The sequence below is a fragment of the Copidosoma floridanum genome, unplaced genomic scaffold, assembly GCF_036245765.1.
Source record: "Copidosoma floridanum isolate Cflo_tuat_1 unplaced genomic scaffold, Cflo_Japanese_pri ptg000027l, whole genome shotgun sequence".
Classification (NCBI taxonomy): Eukaryota; Metazoa; Arthropoda; class Insecta; order Hymenoptera; family Encyrtidae; genus Copidosoma; species Copidosoma floridanum.
In genome coordinates, this window is record NW_028321904.1 from 6,011,351 (window position 1) to 6,029,900 (window position 18,550).

Genomic DNA, 18,550 nt, shown 5'->3' on the forward strand with positions numbered 1-18,550 from the left:
CGCAGCGGTAGATTTCATAATAAATAATAATAATGCACTAAGTGCTATCAAAAACGTAGAATCAATGACCAAAATTAGCACTAACGATCAATCAAATCAGGCATGCACACGAACAAACCCTACGGCAGAGCAGGGTCTCAACGGAAACACCTCCAGCAGCGATGGGCAAAGGAGCACGAAGTCAAGCGCATGCTTTATTTGCAAGCAAGGTGGACACTGGCGCAGGGATCGCCCGGAAGCCATCTACTGCTGGAAGTGTGGTAAGATTGGCAGCAAGAGAGTCAGATGTAGGAATTGTGATGCTCCTAGGCCGGAAAACCTGTAGGAGGGGATGCGTTAGGAGTCGGTGCTACCTCTCTTAACCGACAAAAGGCTCAAATACTATATAAGGCTAAGTTACCAATCGATGTTAAGTATCATGTAAATAGTTTAGTTAATAAGTTTTCGTTAGTATGCGCTAGATATACACCCATAATTGGAAAGTTATGGTGGCTCATCATACAAATCCTCTGGGGGTATACGTTAGGCAACATAACGATAAAAGGATTCGTAGGGAGAGCATGTAGTGTCGTCCCCAAACGAATAATGGAAATTGACAAAACATGCGCGAGTCTTGTTAATTTAGGTAAAAGTATTAGCACACAGATAAAAAGAATGCATTCGACAGGCTTAGGAATATGTGGTGGCGGAATATCCCCTATATTGCGAAGCAGGCGTTTGGGGCGGCAGCAATTAGGAAATAGCGGCACAACGCCAAAGGATATGGGTAGGTTAAACGGTAACAAAATAAGTCCGTGGACACTTACAGGTGCTAATGGGATATTAGAAGTATTGTCATTAAACAGCGAACCAAGGCATTTTCTCACTGTATATATTAACGGGACACGGGTATCCGCGTTAATTGATAGTGGGGCGGCCCATTGTTACTTGGGTAACAATTTTTGAAAAAATTGGAGAAATTTAATTCATGTCAGTCCACAATAACAGTAGCAAATGGTATGCCCATCTTGTTACAAGGTACGATTAAGGTAGACCTTGAAATAGGTCGTATAAAGGAATCAATCGAGTTTGGACTGGCAGATGGACTGACGTACGAAGCAATTCTAGGTATTGACTTCCTACGCCAATTTAAATTTCTGATATATTACAATACTGACTCGTGGAGTCAGGATAAATTGACATGGGAAAAGTTCTATCCAATAGCAGAGGATTCCGCTTGTTGTTCAGTCACAGCAACGGTTGAAGGATTACATTCCCTGTCCCCTACATAATTAGATGAGTTGACCCAAATTTTATATGAACTGATACCACCACGTCCCAAAAAACTGGGCGTTACGACTGTTGCAAAACATCGGATAGATGTACAAGGACAAGCACCAATTAAACAACTACCACGGAGATATGCACCTTAAGTATTGCAAATAGCATACGACGAGATCGAAAGACTCAAACAAGAGAACATAATAGAGGAGTCTGAAAGTGCTTGGTGCAGCTGTCTACTATTGGCCCCCAAAGCTAACGGGAAATTCCGATTTTGGATCGACTACAGAAAGCTAAATGAGGTCACAAAAAAGAATGCATACCCGATGCGTTTGATAGACGACATTCTAGATAAGCTTCGCAAAGCAAGATTTATCTCAAAAATAGACCTTGGCAAAGCGTACCATCAAATATTATTGGAAAAGGGCAGCAAAGAGCTCACAGCCTTTGCAGTACCGGGTCGAGGTCTCTACCAGTACGTACGGAAGCCTTATGGCCTCACGAATGCACCTGCCACTTTTCAAGCGATCATGGACAAAATCATCAAGCCAGAATGGGAGCCCTACGTTTATACATACATGGACGATATCATAGTCGTGACAAAAAACTTCCAGGATCATAAGAAATGGCTAAAAATTGTCTTGAACGCTTTAAAAGATGCCAACTTAGTAATAAATCGTGAAAAATCAGAATTTGGCTGTGCCGAAGTTAATTACTTGGGATTCAAAGTGGATAAATATGGACTGAGGGTAGACCCAGACAAACTCAAACCAATTGTTGATTACCTAGCGCTAGTAAACTTAAAACAACTGAAGCGATTTATTGGTATGGTTGGTTGGTACTCGCGTTTTATTAAAGGACTTGCTAATCTTAAAACACCCCTAACGAAGCTAATGGCTAAGGATATTTAATGGAAATGGTCCAGCGAACAAGAGAAGGCATTCGAAAACCTGAAGAAAGCACTAACCGAAGCGCCAGTATTGGCTAGACCGGACTTCTCTAAGTTGTTTGTGTTACAAACAGACGCCAGCGACTACGCCATTGCTGGTGTATTGACTCAGGAAGTCGATAGAGAGGAGCACCCTATTTGCTATGTAAGCAGGACTTTGAGTTAAGCTGATCGAAATTATACGGTGACGGAGAAAGAATGTCTAGCAGTACTTTGGTTGGTAGATCGTCTTAGAGGGTATCTGCAAGGAGAAAGTATTACGGTAATCACGGGCCACAGTAGCCTATTATGGTTAAACAAGCTCAAGGATCCAGTGGGTAGGTTAGCTCGATGGAATACTGCACTGCAGGCATATGATGTGAAATTCATGCACAGGAAAGGAAAGTTACATCAGGTCCCAGACGCATTGTCGCGAGCATATGAAGGCCAGGTAGCTGCAATAGAGGAGATAACCTCAGCGACCCCTACAGACGATGACTGGTATAAAAGGCGGATAAAATCCGTAAAGCGAACTCCCCATAATTTTCCCAAATGGAAGATCTCCGAGGGTAAACTATGGTACCATAAACCGAATGCTCTTATAGATACGGTAATGCCGGACCTCAATGCATGAAAGATAGTTTTCCCGAAAGAAGTAAGACGTAAAGTCCTACAGAAAGTCCATGCAGAGCCTCAAGCGGCACATTTGGGGGTAAATGATACCTACGCACGGTTGATCATGTACCATTACTGGCCAGGATGCTACCATGATGTCGCGGAATATGTTAGGGCGTGTCAGGAATGTCAGAAAAATAAGGTCTTGCAGCAAGCCCTGGCAGGACTGATGGGGGAACGGAATATCAAACATCCGTAGATGGTGGTGGCCGCGGATATATTAGGGCCAAAACCACCATCGAAGATTGGGAACCGATACGTCATAGTGTTCCAGGACCTCTTCTCAAAATACGTGGAATTGTTACGTCTTCGCAAAGCAGACAGAAAGAATGTAAGGAAAGCGTTTGAGGAACTGATCTTAAATCGGTGGGGAACTCCCAAATACATACTTACAGACAACGGGACGGAATTTATTAACAAAGATATGAAGAAAATGTGCACTGACGCAAATATCGAACATACAACAATTTCACCATATCACGCGCAAGCTAATCCTGCCGAGAGAGTGATACGAACGTTAAACACAATGATCAGTTCATTCTTAGAAGAAGACCACCAGCTGTGGGACGTTCACCTACAAGAGTTTGCTTTTGCTATGAATACCATGGAAAACGCGTCCACAAAAATGACTCCAGCCTTTTTGAATTTTGGTAGAAATCCGTTGCCAATAAAAAATTCCAACAAGCCAGGGAACGCAGATAAATTAGACATGAGGGACACGAAAAACTGGGAAGATCAAATGGAGAGGTTGACTCTTATAAGAGATTAAACTAAGAAGCATGTCGACGAGGCTAGGGCTCGCCAAGAGAAATATTACAAAAAACACCGTAGGCCCGCACAATACCAGTTAGAAGAATTGGTGTTACGAAGAAATCATGTTCTGTCTGCGGCAGGCCAAAAATTTCCAGCGAAATCAGCCCCCAAATTTATAGGTTTATGCGCGATCGTTAAGGCATTGTCGGAAGTGGTTATGGAGGTTAGAGACATAAACACCAGGAAAACAGTCAAAACACACGTGTCAGATCTAAAAAAGTATACCCCACCCCTAACGACTACCTTAACCCCTACAGAGAATGCATCCAAGGAACATAAGGTCAGAATGGTCGTGGCTGATTCACCAGCACCGGGATCCCAGGGTCCAAGCCCTATACGAAGAGCCAAGAGACGACGAGGAGGCCGAGCCTCATCCCTTTGCGCCCAGCAGAGGCTGGATTCCAGAGCCCTGGGAGACAACACCGCTCCCCGACCCAGACAAAGTCCGAGACAGGCAGCGACTGAGGTGGGAGAAGCGGCGACGCCAAGCAATATCCAACCCAATGTCGCTAACCCAGCCAATTGGGATCAACGATTACGATCCCGGAAAATGGGCCGTGAATCCAACCCAGCCTGATCAAGCGCCCTGTACTCCCCGCAACACCGTCGAGGAGCAGGCAGAGCCCGAACAGATACAAGTGGGAGGAGTGGAGGAGGCAGCCCCGGAGTTAATGGACACTGAAGACGTGGTGGGCAGACTGGCCGAAGAGCCTATCCATCCAGCCCCAATCCTGGCACTAATGGCCTTAAAAGTAACATGGCCGAGCGACACCGCGCATCCAATCCCGGGCAGCACACAGAACCCACCCTCACTCCCAGAAGAGGAGGGATTACCTCCGGAACCAGCTCTGGAAACTGCTTGCTGGGGTTGCTGACAAGCTGGGCACCGGTTCGTACGATGTCGCTAAACCCGAACATGAAAATTTTGTTACCGGTGTGGACTCCGGAACGTAACAGTAGCATATTGTCCGTATTGCCGCGAGGGCTGGCTGGAAGAAAGGCGACAATACTTGGCTGAGCTGGCAAATAGCCACCCCTACCGACCCCCTACCGCCCCCTAATATTTTTTTTTTGTTGTTTTCTTTTCACACTTTTTTATTTTTTTTTATTCTGTTTCCTTTACATTTCTCTTTCTTTTCTTTGCCAAATTTAAAATAAATGGCTTAAATAACTTTATTTTTTTTGTTAGTAAATATTCGTTTTTTTTAACTTTTGTCAATTCCCTTGAAGGGACTCAGTGATCATAAAGAAAATAAATCAGTATTTTTTTTATCTAATTAGAATAATTTATTTAACAACTATCAAAACCACATATATAACAATATACTATACTACAGTGGCCAACATGTATAGCGCTGGTAACCTGGTCGTACAAAATACGACGAAATTCGTGTACAATTACACGCCAAGGTATTGGCGAAATTTGGGCACGGGGAGGCTGGGCGATCAGGAAAGCAATACACATGTAATACACTATGGCACTTGTACCTGAGAAAGAAAGCAAAGTGGTCACAAGATTTATGGAAAAAATTTTTTCATTTCAAATAAATTTTCAATAGTAAACGAATAACGTAACCCTTTGCTTTCACCTCACTAATATAATTATTTTCATATAACTTTCATTATTCTTAATATATACTTTATAGTTCTAACCATTCAGTAAAAGTAATTCTGGAAAAGCCTGTACATTTCTTAGCAACAAATAATGTACAACCGTCTATTTTTTTTTTGTCTTTGTTTCTTTTGTAACGATTTTTTTTTTAAATTATTTTTTGTAATGATTTTTTTCGTAAATGTTTTGGCACACCACAAACTAGTAGGGACAATAGCAATAATAATACACTGAGTAAATGACATAACAACAGCGCGACATAACTACAAATACATAGAACAAGGCAACATAATGCCGTTCAGTATATCCTGAAAAGATCCGAAAGAAGAAGACGGTACATGACACTACACGAACAACTACGCTTTACATACTCACATCAATGCACACTTTCGTCAAGTTTTTGATAGTTTCTATGATAGGACCTACACCTGCAGATTAACTTGAACTGCGCAAGGTGGAAGTAGGGTTTGTGAGGGGGGATTTGTGACGTGGCGAGGCGAAGGTGTGTACAAGCACGTCACAGAGCCCTTATCATCGCAAATAAACGGCAAGAGTCTCAAAGATAGCTCTCTCTTTCCCTCGTGTATGTGAATTACTAAGTATAACACGCGGAATTTCGATACAAGGCCCTAAGGCCGTAATAATACAAACAATCTAAGAGCTCGGCTTGACTCTCCCTCCCGTGGTCCTACAAAGGCACCTTAGTAATGTGTACATGAGAAATATCATGAAAGTAGGCTGTATGTCCGTGAGCGATAGCTGTCAGTGTATTGGGAGATAGCTTGGTAGCGGTGGTCGACCGGTGAGGCCGTGTTGGGTGGTGTGTGTGGCAGACCGTAGAGAGTACGTTGCGCCTGCGTGGCGAGACAAGGATAGACACTTGGGCTCGCTGCGAGGCTGGTACTGGTGCTGCACGACGTGGCATCGTTAGACTCTCGCCTGCCGAGCCACTAAGTAGTCGCAACACTGCAAGCTAGTGCCAACACACAACCTCGACGACGTTAACCAGGTCGCCCAAGCTCTCCACTGCCCGTGACGCACGCAGCATCGCCGGGAACAAGACGATTAGTCTGGCCAAAATATTGAACTGGTAGGTGACGCCAGGTTATCTTAGCGTTGTGCATACAGTGAGTGAAAGTGGTCCTCCCATAACTACATATCCCTAAACGTTTAAATAGAGTTAACCCGAAGCACCTCTACGATAGTTAGTAACGTATAGCAACACATAGACTAGTAAGCCACATCAGAGGGAGCGTCCTCGTGGTGTGCCAATCAAATCTTATATTTTAGTAACTAGGTGGATTTTAATAAACGCTCAGTTCACAACCAGACGCAAAGTGTTATTTCTAATTGAAGGTGCGCCGTGCTGATTGTAGTGGCAGCAGACTAGTGCCGTTACATTGGTCATAAAAAGCTAGTCCACAATACTTGCTATATTGCACTTCATGCTGCTGCAGTCAGCACTGTACACTGCCAGCTGAATTCCGGTCCTTTTCCCTAGTAGAATCTAAGTATAATATTGTACTGAGTATTGCTATAACTAATTAAAAAGATTAAGGTTAAAACCACACACAGACACGCTAGTCGTAATCCCCGGCTACCGTATCACAAAGTTAATATATTTTTTTCTCGTTAATTATGGAGATTTAACACGTGTGCCTAATGACTGGTAGTATTGGCCGAACAATTGCCTCCTAAGGTTGATAACTTTTCACCTTATGGCAAGTTCAGTCTCGAAAAGAGGTTTTTCAATCTTAGTTATATCTAGAAACATTCAAAGTATTTTTAAACTTATCATTTTTTTAAGTTAAGAGTTAAAAATATTTTCGTCAAAGCCATAGTGATAATTTTTTTTTTATTAACAAAAAGAAGATTAATATTTTGTACCAAAATATTTTTCCAAGATTTTTTGTACCATTACAAACAGATAATTTTATTTGACTGTTACTCAAAGCATTATCAATTCTTTTTTGACAACTGTTTAGTTTAATAGAAGAATTATTAAAAGTTGTTTCTTTATTTTTATAAGAGAATTTTTTTTTATCAGTTCATAGTCCTTACACAATTTTTTTTTAATCTTAAAATTCAAATTTAGCTATTATAAACTACTATTTTCGGAATATTTTAAAAAGTTTTTTTATAAAAAATTTTTTAAAGTTTGCCATATATATCTTTAGACATTAAAAGTCACGCAAAATTTTTCTTTAATTGGCATAGCAGCATGAAGTTACATACTTTTTTAAAAATATTGTGAAATTGGAAACCATAGTTTACTGAATATACATTGGTTTGAAACAAAAACGAAATGATTTTTTAAGGGACACTGTATAATGTCAGATGTATGTTATATTTTTAAGTACTAAATTATATTACCTGTACGATTGGACTGAAAATAGAGTATTTGAAGGGTTAGCGTGCAGACTGCGCAGGAAAGTGAAGCCACATTACTGTTTTTATAGATGTGTGTGTGTGTGTCAATAACCAAGCCACTTAATTACCTGCTCTGAATGATGCATAAATCTGGAGTTACAGTATATAAAGTATATATGTGTGCATAGGTATACATGCTGGCAGAATTTCCCCACTATGCGCTTTGTGCACCAACCCCTATAACTATTGGTTACTTTAGGTTATAGGAAATATATTTTTATAAGAAGAGTATTTGTGCAAAATGAGACAGTTCTTGCTCAGAATACGTGCAATAATAAAAAACTGTATGCATTAATGTCCCATTTTCATAAAGTCTCCAGATTTTCATATTCCTTCTGCATTAGTATAAGAAACATTCTTTTATCACATTTGTTACCTATAGCTGTCAAATTAGGCTATTGCTTGGAGCTTTATATGCACATCTCCAATTTTGTTATTTTAAAACTGGAAAACTGTTTAAACTATGTAATATTCTACTCAAAATACTAAAAGTTACAAGACTTGCTTACTAACGTGTATACATCTAACAGAGCAATGAGTATTAATTATATCGCTTAACAGTTAACTCATTACACAAGGCCTCCCTAATACTTATGTGGGGTGTACTATTTTATTATTGAGTGTTATTTGAATGTACGTATACATTTATCGTTAATAATACATAGGCGAATAAAAAATTACAAGTTTTTACACAGTTTATCACTAAAATTACCAAAAAACAGCTTAGCGTCCCAAAATCCTTATACTTACATAAAAATGAAAGTAGAATGAATATAAAATTAGTTTAGAATCTTACTTTGAGTTGTACGAGTGAAATAGTTACTAACCATTCCCATGTATAAGAACCATTTTTTTGCATCCTCGAAGGTGTGGTTAAATATAAGAAAATATAGATTTAAACGAAATATAAGAAACATGATGCAGGGTTGACATGGGGTATAAAAGTGGCTCAGAGCCCTCGGGGCTGTGAGAAATTGTGAGGATTCTCACTTCGAAGAATGCTTAGTAAGAGTAAGAGAGAAAACGATGCAATGTAATCTTTTTTTGTAGTTGGTCGGCAATGAGCCTATAGAGGTCTGTAGACAGTTGCAGGGGTTGTGGGAAGTTTGTGTAAAATGTCCTACTCAAACAATTATATGATATAGGTTGACTTTTATATGTATGCACAGACCTTTTGTCATACGTCTGTAAAGATGTGTGATTATTGTGCATGTTTGTATGTACAAACGTTCATACATGTGTAAAAATTTGTGTGAAAGTAATTTTTCCTGCGACTAACAAAATGTTTAAAAAATTTACATTATAAACAATGATTATGCGACTGTTTGTAGTCTTAAGTGCACCTGTTCTGCAAGTATTTTTTTAAGTTAAAAAATATTATTGGTTTATTTCAGATTATGCAAAAAGGTTGATTACATGTGCATAGTGTCATACACTTCTAACAAGAAGGTGAAAAGAAAAAAAGAATTATTTTACCATTAAAAATGAAGGCCATACTTATGTAACAACTTAACGAGTTTAGTGATTTTTTCTCACAACTTTAAAAAAAGTAGACCCTAGATGAGACAAGTTTTTTTCAATTGATACTTTAAGGAAAAAAGATTTCATTCTAGTTAACAAAAGTTAGTATCACGTTACTGAAGTCCTGCAGCTCAAAATATAATACGTAATTTAATTTTAATTTTAATTATTTCGTCGTAGTATGGTAAAATAATCATGTTGAAACTGAAAATTAGTTATAAGGTCAGAGGTCAGACAAAAAATAAAATGTAATATAAATAATATAATAGTATAAAACATATTTTTAAATTTAGGTTTTAACTGCGTGTGTCCCACTCTTGCAGAAGGGATTTGGTGCCAACGGTCGTAGCCACAAATACTGGTCTCAAAAAATGAAGTTTTTGAGTACAATATATGTTACATACCATTGTTTTATGCAAAAGGCCTTGGAGTAGTAAGGATAAATAGTGCAAGATGCTGTGCAACAATTAATTTGACAAAAATCGTGTTAATCTGTTTTTAAATAAAAACTTTTTAAGCTATTGCATAACTTTTATCGTGGGCTTTAAGCGTGGCGACGGAATCAAGAAATTCTGTAACAAAAATAAAACCTAACACCCCACGCTCCACCTACCATGTAGCTTGGCCGAGCGGTTGCTTTACGTGTATGTATATGGTACAACTGTACGAAGCTCGCACGGATCGAGATGAGCTGCTCCAAAATCGGACGAATACGGAAGCAGCTGTTTGTGAGAAATGATGTATGTTATAGGTATCTATCATATTTTTATAATGTCACAGTGGTGCACATGCGGTGAGTGTGGCACAGTGTTCTCGGCTGCAGAATAAAACTAAACGTGACTGTGTTAGCTTATCGTCTCTGAAACTAACACCATGCGTCGATAAATAGGTGGCGTACTGAAATTGGGTGGTGCGAGATTTAAAAATAAAAACCCTTACAAATAGAATGTAAGCGTGATTACTTCGGTAATCTTATACCTCGATCTATTAAAATATAATTATTTACGTTGATAATTAATAAACCAATTAATTGTAAACTAAAATTCAGTTCAAGTATCAAACATCATAAATTAAAAAACATTTTTTATGATTGTAAACATTAATTTGCTCTAAGTTCTAATGATGCTGTGAGTAAGACTTATTTTATCCCAACGTCTTAGTCACTTAATAATATTTTTCCGCTTGAAGACGTTTAATGGCATGGTCTACTGATATAAACAGTGAAAAAAGAATGCGCAAAAAATTAAGAGTGTGCAAGCGATGCTATAAGATCTGGTGGCTTCAAATGTACAGGTTAGTATACTTATATTTCAGGTTAACTGTCAAAATGATCAGTGTTATAATCTGCAGTAATATTTCGTTAAATTAATTAATTTATTATCATTATTTTTTATTACTAAACTACTATTCAATTAAGATGTTACTAGTAAGGCTACAACAAAAGATTTTAAACATTTAATCATATTTTGTACAATAAATCTTCAATAATACTAGACTTCACGACTTCCTTATTCTTGTAGTACTCACGTGTCAAATATTAATTGATCACTCTCTCGGGTGGTTGAAATCGACCATCTTTGAGTATTTCACAACCTGTGAAAACTTTTCTTATCGGTCACCACGCTCAAAAAGTTGAGCATGAATTAATAGCAAAGAAAAAACTTGAATAAATATCAAAGAAAAAAGAAGTACTGCATGAATAAAAAAATAAGTAATTAAAATTACATAAGTTGATAAAAAATGCTATACAATAGCTGTACCATAGCAGTCCCTGAGTTCTACACGTCTGGTATTAGTTTAAAGCTTTCTTGAGCATTATTAATCTAAAAAATTGAAAATTAAAGGTCAAGGGGAGAATCATTTAAAAAATGTAATATGACAGAATTTAAAACTTTTTCATGTTAATCCTTTTTTTTATTACATCCACCTTTATGCAGTTTTCATGTATAATTAACTAGAATGTTATTATTCCCTATAATAGTAATTTTTAGGAAATATAACATTTAAAAGTACAGTGTAAATACATCATCAAACAAGTTTTTAATGTTAAAAGACTTTAAATCATACAATTAAATCATACGTTTTTTAAAACAAATTACTTTTAGTCATACTATGATGAGAATTGCTAAAGTCTCATGTCTTAGAAAAAAGTTATTATTTAATTTCTGAACTTTTGTCGCACAAAACAACCTGAAGTACAGTTTTGTATAACTCCTACTTGTAAAAATAATTGAAATTAAATTTGAACCAATATTTTTACAGATAATTTGTCACAAAAATTAATTGTACTGTGCCCGTAATTGTTTTATATTCCAATCAATAAGCTAAATAATGTTTTTTAATACTTCTAAACTTTGCGTAACCAAACTTTATCACAAATTATGAGTTTTTCTTATACGGTTCTAATACTGTAAAAAAAAATTTTCTAAAATTTCAGCGTTAGTTACAGCATTCATATCTTTTGAATTCAAAAAAACTCTCTAATAATATAAGGTATTATGTAATCCAATAGTTTTTTTGAATCCTTTAAAATGCATGTAAAATGAGCAGTTGATATTTTTTTATTCAAATATACTTTTTAACTGCACTTTGTCCAAGCCACTAGTTGAAGAAAATGTTTACTAGAACAACTTTTGTGACATATACTAGAGATAAAACGTTATGCATAAGGTATTTTAAATCACGGCAAAGTTCATACGTGTAGATAACATAGACTAGTATAGATACTTATACTTACTGATAATATGTCCATTAATGCAATAGCTTATCACAACATGTTTCGTTAACTTTGAGCACTTTTTACCACTTACCAGAATGTATTCTTACTTTTTAAAATAGTCATTCAACTTTGTGCACATTATCTTGATTTTTCATTTTTCTGCAATTTCTTTAACTTCAAAATACTTTTTTTTGATAATAATGCAGAATTGAAATTGCTAACGTAGTCATACACAAATTGAGGAAATACTTGATATCATCAGCACATGAGTCAAAAACGCCAATAAAAAGTACTTTTATTCCGATACTTCTATAGAAAAAATTGTAAAAATCTTGGTTTCAACTGACCAGAAATACATAGAAAGGAGTCAGAGAAATCAGGCCATAATTAGTGACAACCATAAGGATTTCAACGATATATTGTTGTCAGACTAAATGTATAAATGTTGTGTGTTTAGTTATGTCACCTTTAAAACAAACTAGTACACAAATTTTTTCTGGTAGTGAGTGAGGGATAAAAAATGTTAAATGAGATCGGTGGACCTAACTAAGACATAATTATTTAAAAAATCCTTTTTTTCTGAGTTAATAAGTAGGTAATATAAGTAGTTAGCAACATAAGCTCGTGGTGTAGGTAAGATTCAAAAAATGTTTCTTACTTTTGCTTATGCAACTGTTGAATAAAGTGTGATAATAATATAGATTCAATAATTTGGAAGAAAAAATCAATTATATAAAAGATACCCCAAATAAGGTATGAGAAAAATTCATGTACATCAATTTTTTCAGAGCTGAAAGTTTTATTGGCGGTGAGTCTGGTATTGCGGTACCAGATACTGTTTGCAGTAAGAAATCAGTTGGGATAAGTGTTGACTTAAACACATATGAGCTTCATCTCCTGGCTGGTACTATGGCTCACATGATTGGACATAATATTGGCATGTCTCATGATGATGGAAGTAAGTGTGACAATTTATAAAATAGTTATCATTCAACAACAATAATTTACCAACATGATAGGTGGAAAAATTGAGGATTGATAATGAGAGAGATTTTAAATTCTACAAAATAACTTATTTTATTGTATATAGCTTTATCAAATTATGTGTGCTCCTGATTTGTAGAGTCTAATTATGAAATAACACTATCATCATATTTAAATTGAAACATAAAAAGCGGAAATACATGAAGGTGAATAGAAATCGTATAGCAAAATTATTTTGTACTAAGCCGAACGTTATGTTGGCTTACAGCTTCCTTCATTAAGATTTTGTTCTTACTTCTAGTGATAAGTTGTATTCATGGTATTTACACACTTTTTTGGAAGCCAGCAGCTATTAAATATCCTGAGATTTATCTACGATTATGTTTATTCATTAGTGTGGTTATAAATAACAGCAAAGTATATTATAGTTTTCACATAAAAATGATAAATGATACGTAAAGTAAAACAGCCATTACTGGGACACTTAAGAAATTATAGGGAAATCTGGGACAGTTATAGAAATATTATATTTTTATAAATTAAATGCAATTAATGTTACAATATAAAAATTCTTAAGTATTCTTGACCTTCTTCTTTGAATAGTAGTATAAAATGTTTTTTATTAAATTTATTTTGATTTAACTAAAAAATATTTAATCTCAGCTTTCAAGACTGTAATGTAAATGTACCATTTGGATGAAGTCACCTGTATTGAAACGTAAATTTGTCTGACTTACCGTAACAAAAATAATAAATGAAATAAAAAAATTCTTTTTCCCAACGATTGGTGTGTTTGTTATAAGTAAATTTTCAGCTTCTTATAACATAAAAATAAATATTCATTTTATTATTACGTGTCTCACATTTGGACTTTATTTTTCATGCTAGTCCTAAAGCAGGACTAGACGAAATACGCACGTCTCAGTATAAGATCACGTCTTATATTCTTTGCTAGTAGTGGGACAAGAGGTCGCATTGTGTTTCATTCTTTGTTAAAAATTCTAGTTTAAACAAAATAAGCGTTTATGGCAACACACGTTGTCTTAGTTTTGTGAAAGTTATAAATTATCCACATTTTCAACATAAATGGTTACATTTAACCATCAAATTATTCTGTTTGAAAAATCTTAACCTATCTTCACTTTAAAAAGGTAAACAGCACCAAACATATCACATAGACATAATGTTTTTATTGACTTATTCTTTTATTTTTTCTCACAAATTAAATTAAAATTGTTCTAGTGAAACAAAAATATCGAAGGAAAAAAAAAAAAATTCAAACACTAATAAGAATGAAGTTGTCAACAAGAAAATCAAAGATAAGTCAACTGTTCATAAGAAATCTAAAAATATAAGAAAGAAAAACGTTGAAAAAGTGCATGATGTTGAAAATATCAGAAAAGCTTTGGATTTTATTGGAAATGGGAATACACTACGTCATGCTGCTGTAACTTTTGGAGTACTTAAAAGTACTTTATGGAGAAAAATCACAGGTAAAACACCAATTGATAGCAGGAAAGGAGCTCATTCAGTATTATCTACTGAAAATGAAAAACAAATCGTCTCTTGAATTGTATATAGAGCAGAACATGGCTTTCCAGTAAATAAAAAAAAGAACTCCTGGACACAGTACAAAAATACATGGTTGAAATCGGTACCAAGAATGTATTTAAAGACAATCGTCCAGGTAAAAAATGGTACAAACTATTTATGAAACGACATAAGCATCTTAGTATAAGAACAGCCCAAAATTTAACTACTACCAGAGCACAAGTGTGTAAAGAAGATCTGAAGGATTGGTTTCATCAATTGCAAAATTATCTGGAACAAAAAGAGCTTATTAATATAGATCCATCACGTGTATTTAATCTTGATGAGTCTGCTTTCATGATGGTTCCTCCAAATACAAACACCGTTCTTGCAAAAAAAGGTTCAAAATCGGTTTATAAAATTGTAAGTTGTGGTGATAAAACTTGTCTTACTGTTCTTTTTACTGCTAATGCAGCTGGTTACTTACTACCACTAATGGTATTATTTGACGTTGAGACAATTCCAAGAAAAGAAGTCTTGGAAAAGATGCCAAAAGATTGGGCAGTAGGAAATACAGATAGTGGCTGGATGACAGCTGAGAGTTTTTTTAAATATATTAAACATGTGTTTTATAACTGGTTAATTGAAAATAACTATACGTTTCCTGTTGTTCTCTGTGTCTACAATCATTCTTCTCATCTTACAATGCCACTCATACAGTTCTGCAAAGAAAAACAAATAGAAATAATTGGTTTGTATCCCAATTCCACACACGTTTGTAAACCTCTTGATGTTTCATTGTTTCACGTTTTAAAAGATAAGTATAAAATTGACAATGAACAATACAGAGCTGATGATAAACTTATCAACATAAAAAAGTGCATGTTTTCTGAAATTTTAAAATTGGCATTGGACACTCATGATTATGCACCTTGTCTTATAAATGGTTTTAAAGCATGTGGATAAGTACCATTTAACCCAGAGGCGGTGAATTATAATGTACTTAATAAAAAAAAAAGAAAATTACAAAAAATCAGATTTGTGACCCAGTCTCTGTAACACCAACATTATCAGTAAAAGATAATTTATTACTTTTTGAAGAAAATATTATGTTAAATGAAGTACTGGCTTTGTTCAGAGAAAAAGAGATGGATGTTAATTGGACTGGAGATGTTAAATATGAAGCACTATTTGAAGCTTGGAAGAAATTTAAAAAAAATTGTTATTATTACAATTTTTTATCTTTTTTGAAATTGAAATAATAAATATGATAAGCATTTTTTTAAACAGCTCAAGATTCAACGATTCAAGAGAAAGCGTCAATAGATTTTCCAGTTAATGAGTCACTCATTTGTGAAATTTGTCTATAATACAGTTGGTTCTGTAACTGACTAAATTTTTTCTTATTAAAAACTTTTGTTGTCCACGTATTTATCATTTAGATGAATTGTGCCAGACGGAAGAAAAAAAATTTATGAATCGTGTTTCCAATTTTATTAGTAAGTCAAATTATCACCTGCGACTCTATGGCTCACAAAATAAGTAACATATTAGAAATGGCTATAGATGACAGCTGCAATGTATCAGTCACGTATAATACGAGCACATTGCAAAAATTGATTAATCAATAATTGATTAAAAATCTATTATTGATGAGTAGTATACATTAATCTGCGATGCTTGTTCTGTCTCATTTTTTCGTAAAAATCAATTAATAGCTGATCTGTAAAGCACACGTAGAGTGATTATTTTATAACCTTGGAATAATTAGTCCTGCTAAAGACAAATTAGTAAATGTCTAGCAATCTTAAGCATACTGTAAAGAAAGTTTGAATTTGGACTGGGCAAATTCTGATTTCTGGTTGTTTTCTTGAGTTAGCTACTACCAGCATTATTTAGTCATTACACCTACTTTAATGAAATCAGAGAAATGACAAGGTCACAGGTGTATCAAACATCAATATTTAACTCTACTAATCAATAAATAAGAATATTACCTTTGAACAAAATATTATTAATAACTATTGAAACAAGAAGCAATCAAAATATTTTTCATTTAAAATATATTCTATTAATTTAAGTCGAGGGCCAATCAGACATTTACCAGAAAAACCTATTCAGATACAAATTTGCAATGCCCTATCGTTGAGAATGTGCCACTTTACCTTAAAATCCATGTTTTCAGATCGAAATGTAATTATAGTGTGTTTAAACATAAAAGAATCGTCAAGTTTGTTTATTTGGTCTAAGAAAATATTGGTATATTTCTTTGCACATTCAGAACAGAAGACTAATTAGGATGTATATACCTAAGCCCTACACTTTTCGAGAAAAAAATTCCCAAAGTTTGGAAAAATTAATTTTTTTCGATTTTCAGAGGCTTGGTAAAGTATGAAAATGAAAAATTTTTGTAAGCCATACTGCAAAAACATTTACTACTAACCTTTCTTCACAGCTCCTAACAACAAAATTTCGATTAAATAAAAGACTATATAGTATTTCCCAATAAGCTTTCAGGCTGTTTCAGGGCACGCTCCAATGCAAGTGTATATCTATGTATGCTTAGGACACGTTGAGCCACCAATTGTAAGCACGTACACTCGAGGCACCTTATATCTGTCGGAACGATTTGAACAATGTTGATGTCGGTAAGTAAGAAATGTCGGAATGAGTCGCTTACCTACATGTCTGTGCATAGTTCATGATTGAGCAGACCATACCACACACGTCGTCTTGAAAGTAAATATAACCTTGGTTCACAGCAGGTTTTTAATAGAATAGAAAGTTTTGTGATCGTGTTACATTTTATTAATGTTGATGTTTTTAAAGTAATTTCCAGACAAAGTAGCGGTAAAAGGTGTGCAAAGCTCAGGAGTTAGTGGCCAGCTAGGATTTTACTGGAGTCGAGGGGATACCCGTCCAAGATGGTCAATCTGATTGGTAGCTGCTTGTCCAAGAACATTATGGGGATGTTAAAAATCAACGGGGTAAGCCCCAGGGCCAAAACCATCCGTACGATTTACATCAAGGATTATTCATGTAGTTTTCTGGTTAAATATTCCAACAAGGCCGTTAATACCAGGAGCCTAATCATGTAATTCTCTTTGAATTGTTTAATGTGATTGAAAATCTGAGATGTTGTCCTAAATCTGGAAGCTCTGGTGCTGGTTGTCATTATGAAGGCTGCTTTCGGAAGCCAATAAGGAGATACAGAACGTGGGTGTTGCCAAATCGGGAGTTGTATGGTTCCATGCGCTCCAAAACTTTCATACTAGCTGCACTACATTTTAACAATAATTCTTACAACAAGTTAAGGTTGCCCATAAATCTGAGCAAAAGCTGTTGTCTCATCAGGTTTGACTTGATGATTTGTGCTTCAATATCTTCTATCACAGTAGTTACTGCAAAAGTATGAACCTGTCCATCCGTGTGATTATAATCTGCAGGTTTCGATGAAAGGTAAAGGTGATAGTGTGGCGTGGTGATTATGGATCAGTTGTTGGAGAGTAGTAGAAATGCACCTCGACCTCAGCTGCTAGTTCGACAGAACCCTCTTAAGGTACTCAAAAGCTGCATATTTCGTTTTTATGTATTTATTTTTTTTTTATTTTTTTTTTTCTCTACAGGCATGTATTAATGAATTTTAGGTTCAGGTTTTCAGCAAATGTCTAACCGAGAGCGGAATGTGAACATATCGTCAACCAACGATGAAATGCAGTTAGAATAAAGTTGCACCAGCCACTTGCTTGGGCGAGCACTTGGGCGAGCCAATCTAAATGGCGTGTGCACCTTGTGAAAATTTTACTTCTTATTTTGAAGTATAAAATTTTTTAAGACGTGTTTGCTCTCAAACTCTTGAAGATTTATGCAAACAAAAATACATGCATACAATTTATACTCAGCATAAATAAAGTATTTGACAACATTTAACAAAGTTATAATTTTTGATATAGTGGCATTAATTGCAGAAAAATATTAAGCTGTATTGCCTCAATCGCGCTACCTTAAATAATGCTTTGGTAATCTAACTTTGATTTATTAACCTAGTAACGCGTCTAGCCTTAAACAAATTGTCATA

General features: G+C 35.3%; 1 protein-coding gene across 1 annotated transcript in view; it reads left to right on the plus strand.

Moving 5' to 3' along the window:
* The window catches only part of mmd (disintegrin and metalloproteinase domain-containing protein mind-meld), a 2,100,572-nt gene that overhangs the window by 810,652 nt on the left and 1,271,370 nt on the right, over positions 1–18,550 (plus strand). Inside the window, exon 11 of the mRNA XM_089595760.1 lies at positions 12,747–12,916. Within this exon, the coding sequence (XP_089451886.1) occupies positions 12,747–12,916 (170 nt within the window). The remainder of the gene's footprint in view (positions 1–12,746; positions 12,917–18,550) is intronic.